The 18,768-nt window shown below is 38.9% G+C and overlaps 2 protein-coding genes across 3 annotated transcripts in view; both read right to left on the minus strand.

Annotated features, from left to right (window-relative positions):
* The window catches only part of qsox1 (quiescin Q6 sulfhydryl oxidase 1), a 37,543-nt gene extending 30,752 nt beyond the window's left edge, over positions 1 to 6,791 (minus strand). Inside the window, exons 1-4 of the mRNA XM_042483986.2 lie at positions 6,291 to 6,791; positions 4,330 to 4,430; positions 1,642 to 1,690; positions 1,370 to 1,472 (exon numbers count right to left, since the gene is read on the minus strand). Coding sequence (XP_042339920.1) covers positions 1,370 to 1,472; positions 1,642 to 1,690; positions 4,330 to 4,430; positions 6,291 to 6,576 — 539 coding nt within the window. The 5' untranslated portion in view covers positions 6,577 to 6,791. The remainder of the gene's footprint in view (positions 1 to 1,369; positions 1,473 to 1,641; positions 1,691 to 4,329; positions 4,431 to 6,290) is intronic.
* A 1,543-nt stretch (positions 6,792 to 8,334) lies between these two features.
* cep350 (centrosomal protein 350) overlaps positions 8,335 to 18,768 on the minus strand; it is a 38,060-nt gene continuing 27,626 nt past the window's right edge. For both annotated transcript variants that reach the window (XM_042516988.2, XM_042516982.2), the window contains 8 exons: positions 18,412 to 18,572; positions 18,164 to 18,288; positions 18,010 to 18,071; positions 16,025 to 17,907; positions 15,003 to 15,533; positions 13,528 to 13,674; positions 13,102 to 13,224; positions 8,335 to 12,111 (listed from right to left, as the gene is read on the minus strand). In XM_042516988.2, the coding sequence (XP_042372922.2) occupies positions 11,941 to 12,111; positions 13,102 to 13,224; positions 13,528 to 13,674; positions 15,003 to 15,533; positions 16,025 to 17,907; positions 18,010 to 18,071; positions 18,164 to 18,288; positions 18,412 to 18,572 (3,203 nt within the window). In that variant the 3' untranslated portion in view covers positions 8,335 to 11,940. The remainder of the gene's footprint in view (positions 12,112 to 13,101; positions 13,225 to 13,527; positions 13,675 to 15,002; positions 15,534 to 16,024; positions 17,908 to 18,009; positions 18,072 to 18,163; positions 18,289 to 18,411; positions 18,573 to 18,768) is intronic.

Here is an 18,768-nt window from a genome sequence, read left to right on the forward strand (position 1 = left end):
GGAAGAAGAAAATGAAGAAAATGTTATGACTCTGCGAGGAGAACAGTACTTTCCTTTCAACTAAAAAAAGAAATAAACTTGACTTCCTGCTTCCTTTTCCTGCACCGCTATGGTAATAAACTCTCTACACCAATCTATCTATGTCTGAATAGATACAGTATCTGGCAGTATGTGGGAAAGGCAGGATGGCCTAGCAGTGAAGACTCTCCTTCCTAGTGCAAACATTTTGATCTCTCATTCTGTCACTTATAAATAATAGTGCAGCAGCTAATGGTGAGATTATATGGGAGTGTGTGTTTCTACAGCAACAAAAGCAAAAGACTGCAACCAAGGATAAGAGAAACACTGAAGCTAAACATGGAACTACAAATCACAACGCTGTGGGATCAAATGACGTGAAAACAGCAGTTCGTCACATATTTAACAGAAGCATAAGATAAGTAGGTGTACTTCTAGAATATATTGTCCCAGAAAAAAATTACAATAAACAATATTGTTGCCTTTTTAAGACCCTTTTGTACCACTGATATAATGATAATATCATAGTAAAATAATATAAGTACACCCTTTCAAAGATCAGCCAACTTAATTTACCAGAAATAACAGTAAAACATGTCTCAGCATTGTTTTTTTTCTACTGATTCGGCTTAGGAACTATGTAAAAACACAAAATTTTGGTGCCGTTTTTACGTAAACAAACATGTAAACGTACGGGTATATTGTACAATATTTGAATCAGCTCACTTACATTTAGTCTTTATACTGTGTATGTAACTACAGGTTTAAAATAGGGCCGCACAGTTAATTGAAATATTATCAAAATCACAGTCTGGCCAAGTGCAATATCCAAATTATTGGAGCTGCATTTTTTTTGATAGAGGTTAAATTTGTCACAACATACTATTATAAATAAAATCTTGTAGAGCCACAGAGATGTCCTGGCCTTTAAATCATATCCTGGATGTAAGGAAACATAAATGTTTGGTGTAGACACCAGCAAAACTCACATCATTGTAATTTTTACATTTTTTCAGTGACAATAAAATGCAAAAATCACCATTCCCTATAAAATTGTAACTCATATCACAGTATCTGTAAAAAATAATCACAATATGATGATTATAATATTACATTATTATTATTATTATTATTATTATTATTATTATTCACAGCCTCCTGATAGAGTATATAACAGCACATATTACTAGCATATTGTAAACATAATCATACTTTCTGTAATCAAAAATAAACTAAGTATACAGAATACATATAGATATACAAAGATATGACAATGAAAATGTGTGTGTGTGTGTGTGTGTGTGTGTGTGTGTGTGTGTGTGCGCGCGCGCAGACGTGTGTGCGTGTGTACCTTGTGGGCTCCAGTGGGGGGCAGGCGGGGGGCCAGGGCTCCCTATGGTTTTCCAGTTTGTCTATGACCCTGTGACGGAGCACCCGGACATCGTGCGTGGCAACTGGAGGTCAAAGAGCATCAAGAGAGCATTAAACACTGCTGCTGGTCATTCATTAACTAAAGCATGTAAACAAAACAACAGCAAACTGTAGACAATTTCATTTTATAGTATTATTATTATATAATATTATTTTATAATTATTTTTGTTGCCTCTTTGGTGTAGCAGTACCTTTAAATGGTTGTCCCGTGGCATTAGCCTTGGAATAAGCATGGAAGAACTGCAAAGTAAAAGAGAGAGCAGGTATGGGTTACGTAGGAAGTGCAGAGATATAGAGAAGTGAGATCAGATGACAAGGCCCTCACACGGCCATGAGAGAAGCAAAGACGTGTTGTGTAATATTCAGTTTGGTGGGGGTGGGTGGTAAGTTGTGGGGGGCCAGCTTTCTCCTCTGTCTGCCTTGACCCCTAAATCCTTCCTGGTTAAAATGAGTCGCAGATGTTAAAGCTCCGTTGTGTGTTCAAACAGAAGGAGCTCTTTGTTTCATTGGCTCTAACTGGATGACAGAGAGGAGAGAGGCTGACACACACAACATTGCTGACTAATCAGATATGCTACAAATACAAACGCAGATGTTTTACGCTGGAGTGCTTCTGCAGTGTGCAAAAGTTTACACAACTTTTGAATAGACTGATATATTTACAGTATCTAAACCAAGCTGTCACATTTTCTTCAAACGCTTAAAAAATGAAATTACTTTACTACTGATACAAGGAGAAAGTCCCTTGTTAACTTACTAACAACTTTTATGTCGTTTGTTTTTTTTTGTTTTTGCTTCAGTGTTTATTCACAACCCCAATTCCAGAAAAGTTTGGACGCTGTGTATATAAAAGCAAGATGCCATGATTTGTCCTTTTCGACATATACAGTAGGGAAAATAAGTATTCAACTAATCTTTTTTTTTTTCATTAAACATATTTCTAATGCATATATGTGCATGAGATTTACACCAGACATTGGTATTAACTCAGTTAAACTACACAGATAAAGAAATTCTAACATTTTATTTAATAAAAGTGATGTGTAACAAAGTGAAATGAGACAGAAAAAAAACATTTTTCAACACGTTAACTGATTTTTTTCAATACTTAGAGAAGCCTTTGTTTGCAACCCCAGCTTCAAAACACTTCCTGTACAAAGAAACTAATCTCTTGCAGTGTTCGGGTGGGATTTTGGCCCATTCTTCCACATAGACAGTATTTAAATCTTGAAGATTTTGGGGGGCTGCTTGAGAAAGAAATTTCACTTTGAAAACTTCAACATTTAGTATCCTCAGTTCCCAAACTCTTAGTAGGGAATGAGGGAAGGAGTATTGTTAAAGAAAAGGTGATGTAACTCACCGATAAATGTGCCCCTGTCTCAATTATTTTGGTAACATGTTGCAGGCATTAAATTCAGTAAAAAATGTTAAGTTTCAGTATCAGTTTGAACATTTAACATCATATTTTTGTCCTGTTTTCGGTTGAATATAGGTCAAAAAGGATTTGCAAATCACTGCATTTTGCTCTGTTTTTTTGACAGCATCCCAACTTTTTTCAGAACTAGGGTTGTATAATGGTGTCAGAAACATCAATAATAGCAAAATACATTTTAAAAAGTGAACTCTGTGACTAAATCACACTAACAGATAGGACAGACAGAGCCCCGTGAATTAGGAATGAAAAGTTCTTTAACTGCTACCTGTTAAATAACTGAAAAATACCTGCTAATAAGTCCTTTGTTTTCCACACATGCCTTTGGACATTATAAACTACATGCTAATCTAAACCAAACATACAGTAGCAGTGTTGAAAAAAAGGAGCTCCTGGTCATGCTCGAGCAAAACTGTGAACATTCCTGATTTTATGGTCACTTCAGAAAACGTATCAGAGAAGCATGGAGGTGAAGGGACTAGAAATTGTAGCTTTCTGAATGTAGTCTGGTGTGTTGCTGCAAGATAGAGACTGCAGCACGGCTGAAATATGGTGCAGCTCTTTCTGATGCGTCCCCTTATTCAAGTCAGGTAATAAAGGATAAGGAAAGATAAAGGGCTTTTTTAAAAGTCCAGTGTGTAGGATTTAACTGCATTTATTGACAGAAATGGTATATCATATTCATAACTAACTATGTTTTCATTTGTTTAGAATGACAAATCAAACACTGCCTCTAGACAGGGACATTCGTGTTTTCACACGTGCTTGGCACACAGGAGAAATTTCAGTACTACACACTGGACCTTTGCTGTTTTGCTTCAACAGCATCTCTTTTTCTCTGTTTTTTTAAATGAAGGAAAAACCAAACAGTTCCTCGTCAAATTAGGCCTGAAAAAAAAGAAAAATAAAATTACCTAAAAATTTGTGAAAACAAAACAAAGCAGACATGGAAAAAGTGCTTAAAAGATCACAAAAATTCTATTACAAATACAAAAAATAAACCAAAAATATAAACTAATTAATTAAAAAAAAAATCTAAATCAACCAATTTCTTGCTATTTGCTGAACATTTCTTTCCAAGTTGCAAAATGCCATTTTCTTTTTTACCATGGTTTTTAAAAGAAACCGCACCAATATGATCAAAGTTGAGGGGTTTGAATACTTGTGAAGGATGTATCAAAGCACCACAAAAAAGTGATATCCAGGTTTCAAATGGGTTAACAGTAAGATAAAATTGGCTTCATACTTGCTTCATACTTTTCTTTCTTTTAAAGTCCATAAAGTTAGCAACAGTGCAAAATGTTTATCATCTTCTAATCATATCCATCCCTCATCGTCAGCTCGACTGGATAAATAAGTGAATTTCATACACCAGCCATCATAAAAGAATGGAAACTATAGTATGCAGGGCTTATGTAAAGTAAACAGTTTACATACTGTGTATTACCTTTATAGTGGGATAGGCTCTGATGTTGTAGTGGGTGCAGACCTTGCTGTTCTCCAATATGGCGCAGTCGATAGCTGCCAGGTCCACAGCTGGCTTCCACTCTGAGGAACAGACATCAAACAGAGTCACAGTAAATATTTAGTGTCGACTGGACCTGGTGCTGACACTGGATGGGGTACTGTGCTGACCTTGTGCCATGCCTGCCAATATGCACTTCAGTATATCAATACAAAAGAAGTCCATACTGTAGGGATGAATGATGCTGGATTATTACCAATATTTTCTAACTCACCTTGGCCGATTGCTGATGCCGATAAACGCACATAGGTTTTTCAGGTCTCTCCTGTAGTGGAATTAACATATTACACCTACTCTTATCGTGATGGGTGGCAGACGCAGAGATAAAAGTCAATGCTTTTTAAAATGTACACATTTACTGGGCACAACAGTGAAAATACTTTAACCTAGATTACATGTAAAACATGCAATATTTATTTTATGAAACAAATTTTAAACTAAACTAGGGATGCACCATATTGGATTTTTTGGATATTGGATAACACATACCGAAATCGATATATTCAGTTTTTTCCCCACCTAACTTTAGTGATCATCAAGTCTCCTCTGTAGTGGAATTACGTCATATCATGCATACTCTTATCATTAAGGCCCACCAGCAGATGGAGACATAAAATACAATGTGTTTCAAGAAATGTAATATTCATTTCTTGTGCAAAATAGGAAAAACACTTCAACTTAGGGTTGATGTTTTGTGCATGTTCACTTTGTCAGTAAAAAGAATATCACTTTGTGGTATCAGCAGAAATCTGCATGCTGGCCGATTCTGATATTTCACTTTAAAGCCAATATCTGCTGATATTATCGTGCATCCCTTAACAACTGTAAAATTCATCCCACTTTTTGGATGATGCTCCCCCTAAGACAGTCCTGACAGTAACCATAACCAGGGCAAATCTGACCTATTTCAACTAGTTAAAATTTGCAAAATTAAAGCGTCATTTAAAGTGTCGATAGTGATGACAGGCCGATATTATTGTGCGTCCCTATGATATTATCAAGAAAAAAAAATCCTTTGTGTTGAAACATGTATACGAACTGCATAATTGTCCTGCCATCATGAGGTGAATGAAAATAAATGCAAAGCAATCTTGCTTGATTAACCATGTTGTGTTACTTACAAATTATATTGTGAAAAGTTGTGAAAATCAGTCTGAGGGCCACAATTGGCCCCTGGACCGGACTTTGGACATGATAGGACTCTGCAGACTGTTTCTAGCACGAAATATCTGAACACTTTACATGTTATCAATAGATGTATTCTAGCTGGTCCACAGGTTGAGGCCAAGATATCAGCGATATCATCTGCATGCAACCTGAGTTTCCCTTTTATTCTACTCAAACATCAGCTCTTAACTCCAAAGCAAAGCATTTGGTAGCATGCCAAGCCATCAGTTATCACTGTTGACTGTGTGCAAGTGAGACTGAAATACCCCATGACTGTGTCAGGCTTCCTGCCATCATCACAAACTTTGCCCTCCACTATCATCCTAATTATATTTATTCTCATGGCTCTGTGATATTTCTCTTGGCTCATGAGCTGCAGAGCAGGAGGATGTGATGGAGAGCCAGAATAAAAAGGCATTCATTAGATCACACGCTCTAATTAACAGACAGAAACAGCTTGTACTCTCATTGTTTCAATGCATATGATAAAAAAATACAATAATAGGCTACATAGGGATGTAACCGAGGCGATATTAAAACCGGAGACACATTAGTCTCGAACAGTTTAATTAGGAGAGTTTTTGCTGGCTTGTCATGTGAATAAAACGAGCTCTGAAATAGTTTACAAACTGCAGTAAAAGGAAAAACTAACACTCATAATTAATTTCAACTATAGACAGCTGCAGCTACGTGACTTGCAGCAGGTCCGTACTAACCTTTCATGTCTCTCGTCAGACTTTTGTAAACCGGAGAAAAGGCGATGCAGTGTCCGCACCATGAAGCATAAAACTCCACCAGTATCGCTGCGGTGGAGTTCACCAAAACCGACTCCACATTTTCCGGGCTCAGCAAGATGACTTGGTCGGAGGCGGTGTACAGTCCAGCCTCCGCAGCAGGAGGAAAAACGAGACAAAAACACAGCCAAACTGCGGATGCTGCCGTCTTTCTGGGAGATATTTCTCCGGTAAACCGAGACGTGGCACGGCCGCAGCGCCGCGCCATCTTCCCCGTCCGAGCTGCTAACCGTCGGTGTGAAAGCTTAAAGTTTTCACCTCCGTGTCACAAAACTTGACACAACTTTTCCCCTCTCTTTCCTCTCCCGGTCAGCAGGCTTCATGGGTCCTCCCCCCGAAGAGCTCCTGGTCCTTTAAAAAAAACAGTTAACAAAGTAACACACCCTCTCCACCGTCACCAATATCTCTGTACAACTTCTGATCGATGAAATGTCGATAACGGGAGACGCGCGAGACGAGATGTGCAGTTTTTTGCCCCTTCGCGGCTTTCATACAGGAAGTAATATTATTAATCATTTATATTAAATATTTTTTTACACAATGAATATTGGTTGATAGTAAAAGTTAATTGAATTGAATATTCTTTTTTTTTCATTAATAATTTATTGAACTTTTTTCACTTTGTGTCACCTATGATCATTAAATCACATAAATCATATATATATATAATCAAAAAATACATTAAAAATACACAAAAAAACACAAAAACAAACAAAAAAATTCAATAAAATTATTAAATATTTCTACATGGATATGCATCATGATCTACATGCAGGAGGTGATCTCACAGACATCCATAAAGTGTGTAAGTGGGTCTTATGCACATGGTCTGCAATTTACTTCACTATCTGTTCATGTCAGCTATGTACTCCAAGTACTCTCTCCACTTGGCTACATACTTCTCAGTCCCATCCATACAGCCAAAAGACATTTATTCATATGATGCCACTTTTGCCAACTCTGTGAAAACTCCTTAAAAGGGGGCTCACGTGATTTCCTCCAGTTTCTCATTATCATTTGCTTTACCACCATTATACTGGTCTCAGTGAAGTCCCTGACTCCACAGTGAGATATCATTTTTGGGTCACTGAGAACATAAAACCTTGGGCAAAACTTTGAATTGGATATTTTTTATTTCAAACATTAAAAGAAAATGAAAAATATATATATATTAATAAAAAAACAACTGCCTATAACCAATAAATAATGGGGACATAAAAACAAAATTACTAAACAGATTAAAAATAAAAACAAGCAAACGAAAACATACAAAATATATACACACATCTCCATACCAATATGCATTACCTTATAGGAAATGAGTCAAAGGTAGATCCTCCTTAAACCTTTGAAACCCGAGAAAGATAAAAAGAAATGGCCCAAAAATTAGCAAGAAATTAGTAAAAAGTTATGCATCTCTCCATAGTCATTTTGAATCTCCCCCCTGGTTGGTATGTGTTACAGTAATTTCAGTGACATTTTGCAGATACAGGCAGGAGGACCTCTGAGTGCCATGGCTAATAGCATCAGAAAACTTTAATATTCTATTGCTTTTATTTCAAAACACTTGTTGATCAGGGCCTAGCATTGTTAGACATATAAATATCAGCCTTAAAAATCCAAACATGTCAAGTTAATTGTAATTATGTTGCCCACTATTACAAATAACAAATTGCATTGAAGGATTTACAACAGCTTCTGCACTTGGATCCTCTCAGCAGATAAGAAAAATCTCCCACCAAAAAACCCTTTAACAGGGAAAAACTGAAGAAACCTCAGGAAGACAACATGTGAAAAATGTGTGTAATTATATGATGTGAACTCCTTAATCTGTTCAGGAGAAACAGGCTTTAATTCTGCGACATTTTGAAATTGCTATCATGGATTAGATGGAACCAACAGAAAAATCTTTTCATTTGGACAATGAGAAGGATGTTTAACGACACTTAACCACACCAGTCAGTAATCCTTTAGAAACAATGGAAGCTTTATTTACAATTTCAAAGTTCATTTAGTTAACAAATATATATTTTGCACATATTTGCAAAGTAAACAGTGTTTTATTTTACAACAATCGTTCAGGTTACAGTAACAGTGGGTCAGATTGGATCAACAGTATATTTACACCCTTAAAAGAATTGTACAAGTCTTCAAGTGCACTTGGCGCACACTCACAACACATTATTATAAATATTCATAAACATTTCAAAAGGTGAATCTACTCTAACTGGGGTTAATTTGATGATCAAATTGTTTGTGCCTACTTTTTAATTCAGTTATTCAGATCAAGCTCTATTTAAAGGTAAAGTTGCTCTATCCACCTCAGACCGGCAGATAAAAGAAACTCCGCACTACACCAAACAGCTTCAAGCTCCTTGACGATTTCTTTAATCTACAGACTACAGCAGAAGTCTAAGCTGTTTGGTCCACACATACAGAGCGATGCATAAGACCAAGTACTGCATAGTTACAAAGGGGAACGTAACTTTCCCCCGACATACAATCAAATCAAGACGACAATCCTAGAGGGTTTGAGATAAAGCCTTATAGAAAGTGTTTCTAAAGTCCTAATCATGTCACCATTACAGTTACATATGCCTACAGACCAGACATACAAGTCATACAGCATGGAGAAGATTGGTGTCAAATGTTTTTGGTCTTTTTCTACATTACATAACTTACAGTTTGAGCATACACATTAGCAACACTTAAAACATTGACGGCAAAAAAAAAAAAAAAAAAGACTGAGTTTAAGGTCACTTTAGCTCCGAACAGTCAGTGAAGATTAACTCTGTCACACATGCCGCAATGAGTCTGTACACAGTTTGTTGGATCAAAGCAGCGCTGACAGTGAGGACTAAAACAAGCCCTTGATACGGTCCTACGTGCTCAGCATCACGAGCTCCATGACTCACCCTGTGTGTGTGAGTATGTGTGTGTGTGTGTGTGTGTGTGTGTGGAGTGTCAACAATCTAGTTCCTGATACAGTTTATCAATAATAAAAAGATCTAACTGTGTCTATATGACCAGGTGCAGGGGTGACGTGGATAAGAAGCAGGAAACCTTAAGAGTGAGTCAGCAGTTCTGTTAGCATAAACATTTCCTCGGGATGAGACACAGAAAACGAGCGCTCTCATCTATGCTTCAATACAGAAAGATTAATAAGGCAGAAACTGAAGTATTGGCAAACTGGTTAGAAGGACAGCGGTCATTTAAGGATCATTTACAAAATGGTTGTATACAGCAGTTGAAAGAGACATTCAAAGAAAATAGGTCCAAAAGATGTTGAGACATCAACAAAGTTTGTCAGAAATCAACTTAAAGAGGCACTTAACACCGAATGTTGAGAAAGACTACCTCTGCTGTCTGACTACATCGCCGGGCTACATTCTGACGGCTAGTTTGAACTTGCTGATCGCTGTAAAGCCAAATCTTTCACAGCAGTGAGTGGAGCATATAACCATGCTGCTACATGACTCAGTGTTTTTTGGGCAAACGTTCAGCTGGCAAACTTGGCGAGCGATGAAAAAACAAGACATCAACAGGTGTCTTTTCAGGTCATAGGAAGTAAATGGACTGTAGGAAAAATAAGGCTCAAATCCAGCATTTCAGTTCTGTCCTGTTATGTGAAACTAAAAAATATCAAGTCAGGCCTACTGCCAGTCTTTTGTGTCCCACCCACATACCGTATACTCATCCTGTGTTTTGAGTCTGTAGTGTTTTCATTCAAAAAAGACCAAAAGAAATCTAAAAAATGCCAGCACAATAAAAACATGTTTTCCCCCAATGCTAACAGAAAAACAGTGTTTAACAGCCTCAGTTAGAGCACAAATATTATTTTTCTTTGCTGGTTAAATGAGTAGTTTTCAAACTGTTAACATAAGCACTCGTGCAGTATGAAAGTGGGACACTGACTGTGTTGACCAAATGGACAGATGTGACCACAATAAAAGTCATACAGAACACTTTCAATTAATCATTAACACTACAACGTTTAAATATTAAAATAGTTAATTTCTCGCCATGTTCCTTTTTTCTGGTTTCAATAGCATTCTTTAAACCTCCTGTATAATATATTGCCGTGTTCACATTCGCATTAGTTTGTGCTTTTTACAGTTTTATTCGGTGTTAAAATCTGTTCTCTATATGTTCATTTACAATTCAAAATGTTCCTTTCTCCTGGAATCAAACATTTTCACGCAATAAATAATATAATTATGGAGGCAAAATGTTTTCACACAAATCTGATCTCAGTGACGCTCCTACGCAGCGCAGTCTCACAATATTCGACGCATTCCAACTGTTTCAGCTCCCCTTCAGCACATTGGATTTGAAATTCAACAATAATTATTAAGTTAGACTCAGTTTTTTTGTATACATAGTCATCCAATTAAAAGTCAATGCAGCAGAACAATGATACTAAACATAGAGCCAAAGCAAACAGGGACTTTTAGGTCCGACCCGTGATAAACCGAGTCAGGCGCGTGACCTCGCATGTGTTGTACTTGCTCAAGACAAGGGGCACATTCAATCTACAAACGATGCGCACTATTTGGCAAAGGTTTTTGAGGTTGAGCTACATGTTTTCTTGAAATGCTGTGTAAGGGCTTTGAGGTAGCTCTTTACTTATTGTACATACAATTTTTGTTTTTATTTTAAACTTGCTTTGGCAATGTAAATGTATATTTACTTTGCCAATAAAGCCCCTTTGAATTGAACTGAAATAAACCCTTCAGATTTTCAAGACAGTGTGCCTGCGTAACACAACAGGGTGTTCAATGCATGACCATTTCCATATCAAGAAACGTTTTCTGAGTCGTAAACTTCACCGATTTTTTAAAAAATTTAATGCAGGCTCACAGATCCCTTAAATTCGGGGTTGATTACTTATCACCCAAAATGGATGTAAAAACCCTCAAAGTAAAGCTAAAAGTTTAACCATATAGTCATTATTCAATTTCAATGAGCTGAATTACAAAGCCAACACAATAATGTGTCAGTGTCAAACCATATATGGACTACACTGCATATTCTTTATCTGCTACTCTATTTTTCTGAATCCATATATATATATATATTTACTTTAAGGTTCAACACAAATATAACAACCAACTTGTTCCAGGTGGATTTTATATTACAGTCCCCTTTGGAACAATCGACTTAGCAGCATTAATGGACTCTATATGCGAACAAATGGCACAGTCCATCCACTCAAAACATCTCCTCATTCTCCAACTGGCATTTATAAAAGGACCAGTCCAGGAGGTGAGAATCGAGACTAGGTGGTGTTAAGGTTTAAGAAGGCTGGATTGCTCGAGAGGCGTTTTGTGTGTCGAACAAATTTTATAACCACTACAGTAAGCTGAAGCAAAATTCAGCAAATTAAAGTCACAGAAATAAGAAGGAGTTGTTTAGCTGAGAGGTAATGCTGAGACTGAAGGCATCTGAGGGTTGCTGTTGGCACATTAGCTGGTGGAAGACCGAGCGGTGGGAGGTCGACTGGAGTTCACTGGGATGAGGAAAGACCGGGATTGAGCTAGAGGTTGTAGTTAAAATCTGAACAGGGGAGTTGTCAGGAGACAGAGTTTTCTCTTTTGGCCCTCTTGTCGTAGATTAGCGTCAGCACGTTTGCAGTGTCCTTCAGCAAAGCATCAAAGATGCTGTCTGCCAGCTGCATCTTGACAAACAGCTCGTCCTCGTCATAGTTGACCCACTGGGCTTCCTCCTCATGGAGTTCCTGAACCTGAAAGACAAACAGAGTCAACTATTGAAGTGACTAGCATCAGTGGTTCATATTTCAGAGGGTAAAGTGGATTAATTTAATGTCAACAGTGACTCCTATGCATAAAATCATCCAGTCAATCACAGTTTCAGGGCCGAGTACATTTATAATCACCTCCTGTAACATCATGTTGTTCCGAGACAAAGTCAGTTTTTTCTGCCTGAATTTGCTCAGATAGATTGCGTAATAGAATCGAATCAACAAAACACAGTTGTACACGTGTGAAACTATATGGGTGCCAGATAGAGTTCTACTTCTTTATAACTGAAAAATAAACAAATAAATAAAAATAAAGGCTGTAATGCTTAACTTAAATGTAACCAAATTTAAATTACAAACATTTTGTAGAACTGCTGTTGCCATCTACAGTAAATAAACAATTTGATTCTGTTGTTATCTGAATTTAAAAAAAACAAAAAACCTATCAACGGGACAATGGTAAAAAAATTGTACCCACAGGTGGGCAGAAGAATTGCATTACAGTGTACAATCAACGTTTACTCCATAATGATAAGTTAAAGCAAAAAGTATTGTCTATGTCCACTTCATGTCTATGTTGTCTATGTTCAAATCATATATGAACTAGGGCTCTACAACATACAAAAACTTAGATAAAATCATTGTTCACTTATTCAATCATTATTTTGAAATACATTTTGATTGTGACATCAGTCACATTTTAGTATTTTGTTATTTTGTAATTTTTACATATAAACGATAAATAAAAATGATGATTTGTGTTGAGGTCTGTACCAAACCAGCATGTTTCCTTCTGTCTGGAATATGATTTGTAGACGAAGCATCTCTGTAGCACCACAATACTTCATCTATATTGATAATGGCATGTTGTGACACACTTTATCTTTATCTGAAAATTGGAACTGCAGTTTGGATATTGCACTTGGCCATATTTCGATTTCGATAATATTTAGATAATGGGATGGGACCTACCAGAATGTGATCAACTCTGTCTCGCTTCTTTCTGCCAAACTTGAGCATCTTCTGCCAGTCAGTCTTCTGGTTGTGATCTTTTGTCAAACCGTACAGTTTCAGTACTTCTGCTGAGATGAGTTCCTAGTACACGTTAGAAAAATATCATGTCATCAGGTGTGTAAAGGGCATTACACTGCATTTGAATTTTAAGACAGTGAGGACTTTATCACAACAATCCATAAAATTAGCAGATAAGTGAGGTGACCTAACAAAACCAAACTGTGAAGTTTGTTTACTCTTCCAGTCACTTTGGAAGATAAGAAACAAACCAACTATAGTCTAACTAGTCTAGCAAACTTTAAAGGTAAAGCAATTAGAATATACAGACACATTAATATAGCGCCTTTTCTTGTTGTTGCAGGGGACCATCTTGCAGTACTGTACCTGGATTTTGGTGAGGTCTCCTGTTGTTTTTACTCTGTGGAAGAAGGAGGACTTGACTCGACGTGGTTTGACCCACTGAGGCTGATCAGTGTTGGGGTCCTTGGCAAAGATCTCCTGAAGCATCTCCCACGTCAGGTCATACACAGCCTGGAGAAAGACAGAGAGTTTTGAGATATGATTGCTTATATATATATATATATATATATAAATATATATATATATATATATATTACTCAAGGAGTTCTATACAAAATTCAGAGAGTATGAGTTGTCTGGACTGGTTCTCTACAAGAAGGTGGCAAAGCAGGTAGCTAATATAAACAGCACTTAACAGTTGGGGTGTTCACTACACTTCTGCAATGCCACTGTCCCAAGAGCAGTGGTACTCGCCATATGAGCGCAGTGCAGAGCGGCACAATTTGCTAGCCAGTGGGATACACACATGCACTAACATGCATGCTTGGCTGGAGCAGCTCACCACAACAAACTACAGAGAAGCTCAAACTACAACACAAACTGAGGAGGCATGACTCTGCTTAGGACACCGTGTTCTCCACGATATCTTTACATAGCATATTGTGATTTGCTGCTGTATAAATGCTTTGAACGTCACATGCAGAACCTTTAGATAAATGTGAACTGAAAAATAACAGTGGTTTCTCAGGTTCGGTAATCCTATATTAGGTGAATATAACTGAAAGAGATAACATTTAAAAATGTCTGAATCTACTGCTTAACAGCTCTAGTATTTGCATTCATATCAAAGCTTCTGACCAACTGAGGAAATATCTGAAGCCAGAGTCTGAAGTCTGTCAGAGGCAGAGGGATATCTCGTAGTTGTTAGACAATAATCCATTGAAATAGCAGAGTAGTCTTGAAACAAATCAGGACACTAATCAGAGAGGAATCTGCTGAATAATGGAAACTCGTCTGGCATTTAACCTCACTCAGAGTAAGTGCTGTTTTCAAGACAACACTGCTGCATGTCCAGCAGGACAGCTGTCTGCTGATTTTCACCAGCATGATTGTTATGGAAATAAAAGGAAGTCAAGGATGCTAATCTTACTTCACTTCAAGTTTATAGATTGTGGTATAATACACACATATTTCATTTAACTGGGCTATCTGTATGGCAGAGTCCTGCATCGCATGGGATACCTGCAGGTACACAGTTGATGACCTGCATAAAGGTGATTCGCGGGTGGCATTGTGTCTTAATTTAAATTCTCGGTTAAGTTCTGGGTTAAACATGTTTATTATAGGATTTGCCGATTTGGGTCGGGCCGCAGATCTTGTGTTCCTGATTCAGGTCAGGTTGCGAAACTAATCTGTCATATGTGCAGGTGGCAGGGCGGTTGCAATATTGCACATTGCTGTACTGGTTCTGGACTTGGTCTTGAAAATTAGACCCGTGCAGGACTCTGGTGTATGGTTGTCTTTGTTTTTAAAAAATGTTATGCAAGTTCTCCTTTCACCTTTCTGTAGCTGCAGACACAGAGGGCCTCCTGGTCCTGGCTGCCGGCCTCTTTACCCAGATACTCTTCTGAGGGTTTGGGGTTTGGCTGTTGTACAAGAGTCACTGCTCCCTCTTTCCCCAGGCCATAGCTCTCCCAGATCTCCTGAGTGGCTGCATGGACCATCTTCTCCACCTCTGAGGCTGTGTGTGGCACCACCATGGCGGGCTGCTCAGGTAGTTTGGGGGGCAGGGGGAGAGGTAGCTCAGGTCTTGGTGGAGTCTTTACCTGCTGTTCACCACCTGATGGTGAGACCAGCCCCGCCAGGCCTGCTCCGGCTGATAGGCCAGACCTCGCCAGCCTCGCCTCCTCTTCTTCCTCTCTCTGTTTTTGTTTGAGTCTCTGTTGTTCTCTACGGGAGCTGAGGCCAAAGTCCTCATCAAACCAGTCCTGATCGTCACCCAGCTCATCGAGCAGTTCGCGGCTCAGTTCCAACTCTGCAAGTCGCTTGGCAAGCTCCTCCTGACCGCTGGCACCCAACACTGGACTCTCCTGTAGTAAAAGAAAAATAGGAAACTGTGAATTTCATGCTCAATTACAATTTTAGATTAAAAACTTCCAGAACTGAATGTCTAACTGAACCATGACAGAACAAGCCCCATCACAAATCATGGTTTTACACTATTTTTCTGGACTTAAAGATTATTCTTTCTTACTGATGTTTCAGGCAAAAGGTTTTACACAAAGAGCACCAAAAGTCAATAAAGTCTGTCAACATTAAGTTGGACTTTGGCTGAGCACATAGTGAAAACAAGGGTTCTCCAGGTCAAATCAACAAGCACTGTTTTCCACAAACTTGATAGTGTCATCACTGGTGTTTCCACTCAATGCAAATTCCACAGCTCAATCATGCACAGCACTATAACAGTTTTTAAGGTTTTGTTCCCTGATAGTGGCACACTGACTAGTGTGTCTTTGATATTACAACATAAATGGAGACAGAAATACATATTTTCAGAAAAGAATAGGAAATATACACTCACCGGTCGGTTACAAAGCTCAGGAGAAGACAGTTCCTCTTTTTCTGTGGGTAGGAAGAAGGGTAAACCATCTTTTTGTTCCACTGAAGAGAACCATTCTTCTTCTTCAACATTTTCTCCAAACAGATCTCCATTCATCTGGTTGGCAGCTTCTATTTTCTGTTCTTTAGCCTTTTTAATTTGAACAAACTGCATCAAAGTGTCTTTCACAAAGTTGTTGAGGAGCTTGTCTGCAAATGTGTCCAGCGAGTCTCTGTCCTGCTCTCTCTTATCATCCCTGATATCTGTGGAGAGATCAGCAGGACTATGCTGGTGTTGTGAGTCTTTTTCTTCATTCTCAACAAAAGTAGTAACAACCTTCTGACTCTGCTTCCCTTGGCCAAAAGTGTCGATGTCAGAGATGAGGAGGGTGGTTGGTGCATCTTCAAAATCCAATGTTATGTTGCCATTAGAAATGGGATGCCTGGATTCTTTGTAATGTGTTGAATTGATGTGGTACTCGGGCTTATGGACAGACTCATCTGTGGCCTTTTTATCTCCAGACTCACGGATCTTATTGGATGTTTGTTCATTTTCACTTTTCAGATTTCCTTGTTTTTGGGATTTGTGCTCATCTGTTTTACGTTTATCCCCTTCTTTATCCGACAGACCGTCAAAGAATGAGTCCTCATCCTCCGTGGTGTCTGTGTACATCTCAAACTTGTCCGGCAGGTGTGAGATCTTGTCTGGAGGAGCAAAGATACCGTGGCTTTCATCACACTCAAAGTACACCACCCCATCATAAGTGCCATTGTTGCTCCCCTCAGATTTATCTAACTCCACGCCAGCCCAGAAGCCGTTAGCAAAGCTGGTTGGACCTTTGAATCTCAGAGTCCCAGGCTGAACGCCACCGACAAGAACACGATCTCCGATGGTAAAACTTGGCATTTCATCTTTAACAGGAGAGAGAGGAGTCTGCAGAGGAGAGATTGGTGGTGAGTGGCTGGAATTAACAATGTCCTTGCTGTCATGTTTGTCTTCTGTGTGGTTATGAAGATCCAACAGTATCCCAGATTGGTGGCTACTTGCCCCTGAATGATGACTCAGTTCTTCAGCTATTTCCTCCTCTACCTCCTCGTCCTGGCTGTCATACGGTGTGGCTCTGCTAGACTCCTTTCTTAAGGCCTTGATCTCAGTAGGCTTGGAACTGTGACGTTCCTCCCTGGGTGAAGAACCTGCTGAAGACTCAAAGTCATCATGATAACTATCTGCTATGGGAGAGGAGACTTTGTCATCCTTTATGGGAGCATCCTTCTTTGAGGAGAAAGCAAGTGAGTCAGGCGAGCAGGAATGGCTGCTGGATGCAGGGCTATAGCTCCGATGTGTCGACGTTTTGATGTCCATTGCAGCTGAATGTGACTTACTAGAAGAGATAATGTTCGATTTTGGTGCCTCCTCAGCTTCTGATTTTTCACTTGTCTGTATTTGTTTATCTTGTTCTGGGCTGACAGATGGAGAATATTGATGCTCTTCTCTCATGGAAGAAGAAACATGTTCAGATGTAGACCGCTTCTCTTGGGAGTCGAGTCTGTCCTCATTTTCTATTTGGAGCAGATGTTCAGAATGTTCCTCCTCAAACGCTGAGCTCACGTTCACCTCTAGCTCTTCCTGAATGTCAGATCTTTGATAAGACACAATGCTCTCATCTGCAGACTCAATCATTTGCGACTGTGCTTCCTTCAAGGAAGGTTCAAGAAGATCCACGGTGGACAGACGGCTCCTCTGTCCTGAGGGCGGACACTCTGGGCTGCCTTGTACTGGGGTTGGAGTGACTGTTGGTGGGTCTTCATCAGATAATTCTTCAGGCACTGAGGTGGATCTACTGAGATCAGGTTCAGGAAGGGCATCTGTCATAAGAGGAAAGTGTCACATTGTTATTGGAACGCCCATCAAAACACACTTTTAGAAAACTTGATGTAAATGTTAGTTATAATGAGTATATCACTTACTGTGATCTAACGAAGCATCAATTTGTGTCCTGTCAGAGTCAGAGATTTTGCTGGTTTCAGACCTGAGAAAGAAGGATTTAAATTGAACATCATTTATTTCAAGCACATATTACAGTATAAGATATGTTGTCATGTTTACAGCTGTTTTTGGTACCTGTGAGCAGGTGGTTTGATACTGGACTGCTCTGCGATTGAGGTGGAGTCTCTGTTTGTATCAGGAGTTGAGTCTGGCTTCTTGTTCAGTTCTGCCTTAGTTTTCTCGATGAAATTGTCATAGCTCTGAAAGAAAAACAACACAAATACACACTCATTAACAAAAGCCAAACCCTCCAAGTTTGTTTGGATATTCAAACTAAGTTTGATCATTCAAACACACAACCAAGCATAAACCCACACACTTACCTCCAGCTGCTTCAGTAAACTGGCCTCCTGTGCTTTCAGGCGCTCCTTGTGCCTCTTCTTCTGCTCTTTCTTCAGCTGGTAGGCCATAAACTTTCGTTTTCTGAGTTCCTCCTTCAGGGCCTTGATTCGGCTCTCTATGTCACTCTGGTCTGAAATGGGTTCTGGAGGAAAATGTTGATGATAAATCACAGTTAGAATGTGAGACCAGTGCCAGATCTCTGATTAGCAGACGGTAATCCAACTTTGTGCCCACTCGAACTCAAACCCAATTCTTCGGAGATTAGTGTACATTTTCTTTACTAAGAATGAGTTAGGATCCTTTTTGTGCGTATTGCTCTGGCTTGTGCACAATGAACG

This window comes from Plectropomus leopardus, chromosome 5 (assembly GCF_026936395.1).
Source record: "Plectropomus leopardus strain MGB_pleo_1.0 chromosome 5, ASM2693639v1, whole genome shotgun sequence".
NCBI lineage: Eukaryota > Metazoa > Chordata > Actinopteri > Perciformes > Serranidae > Plectropomus > Plectropomus leopardus.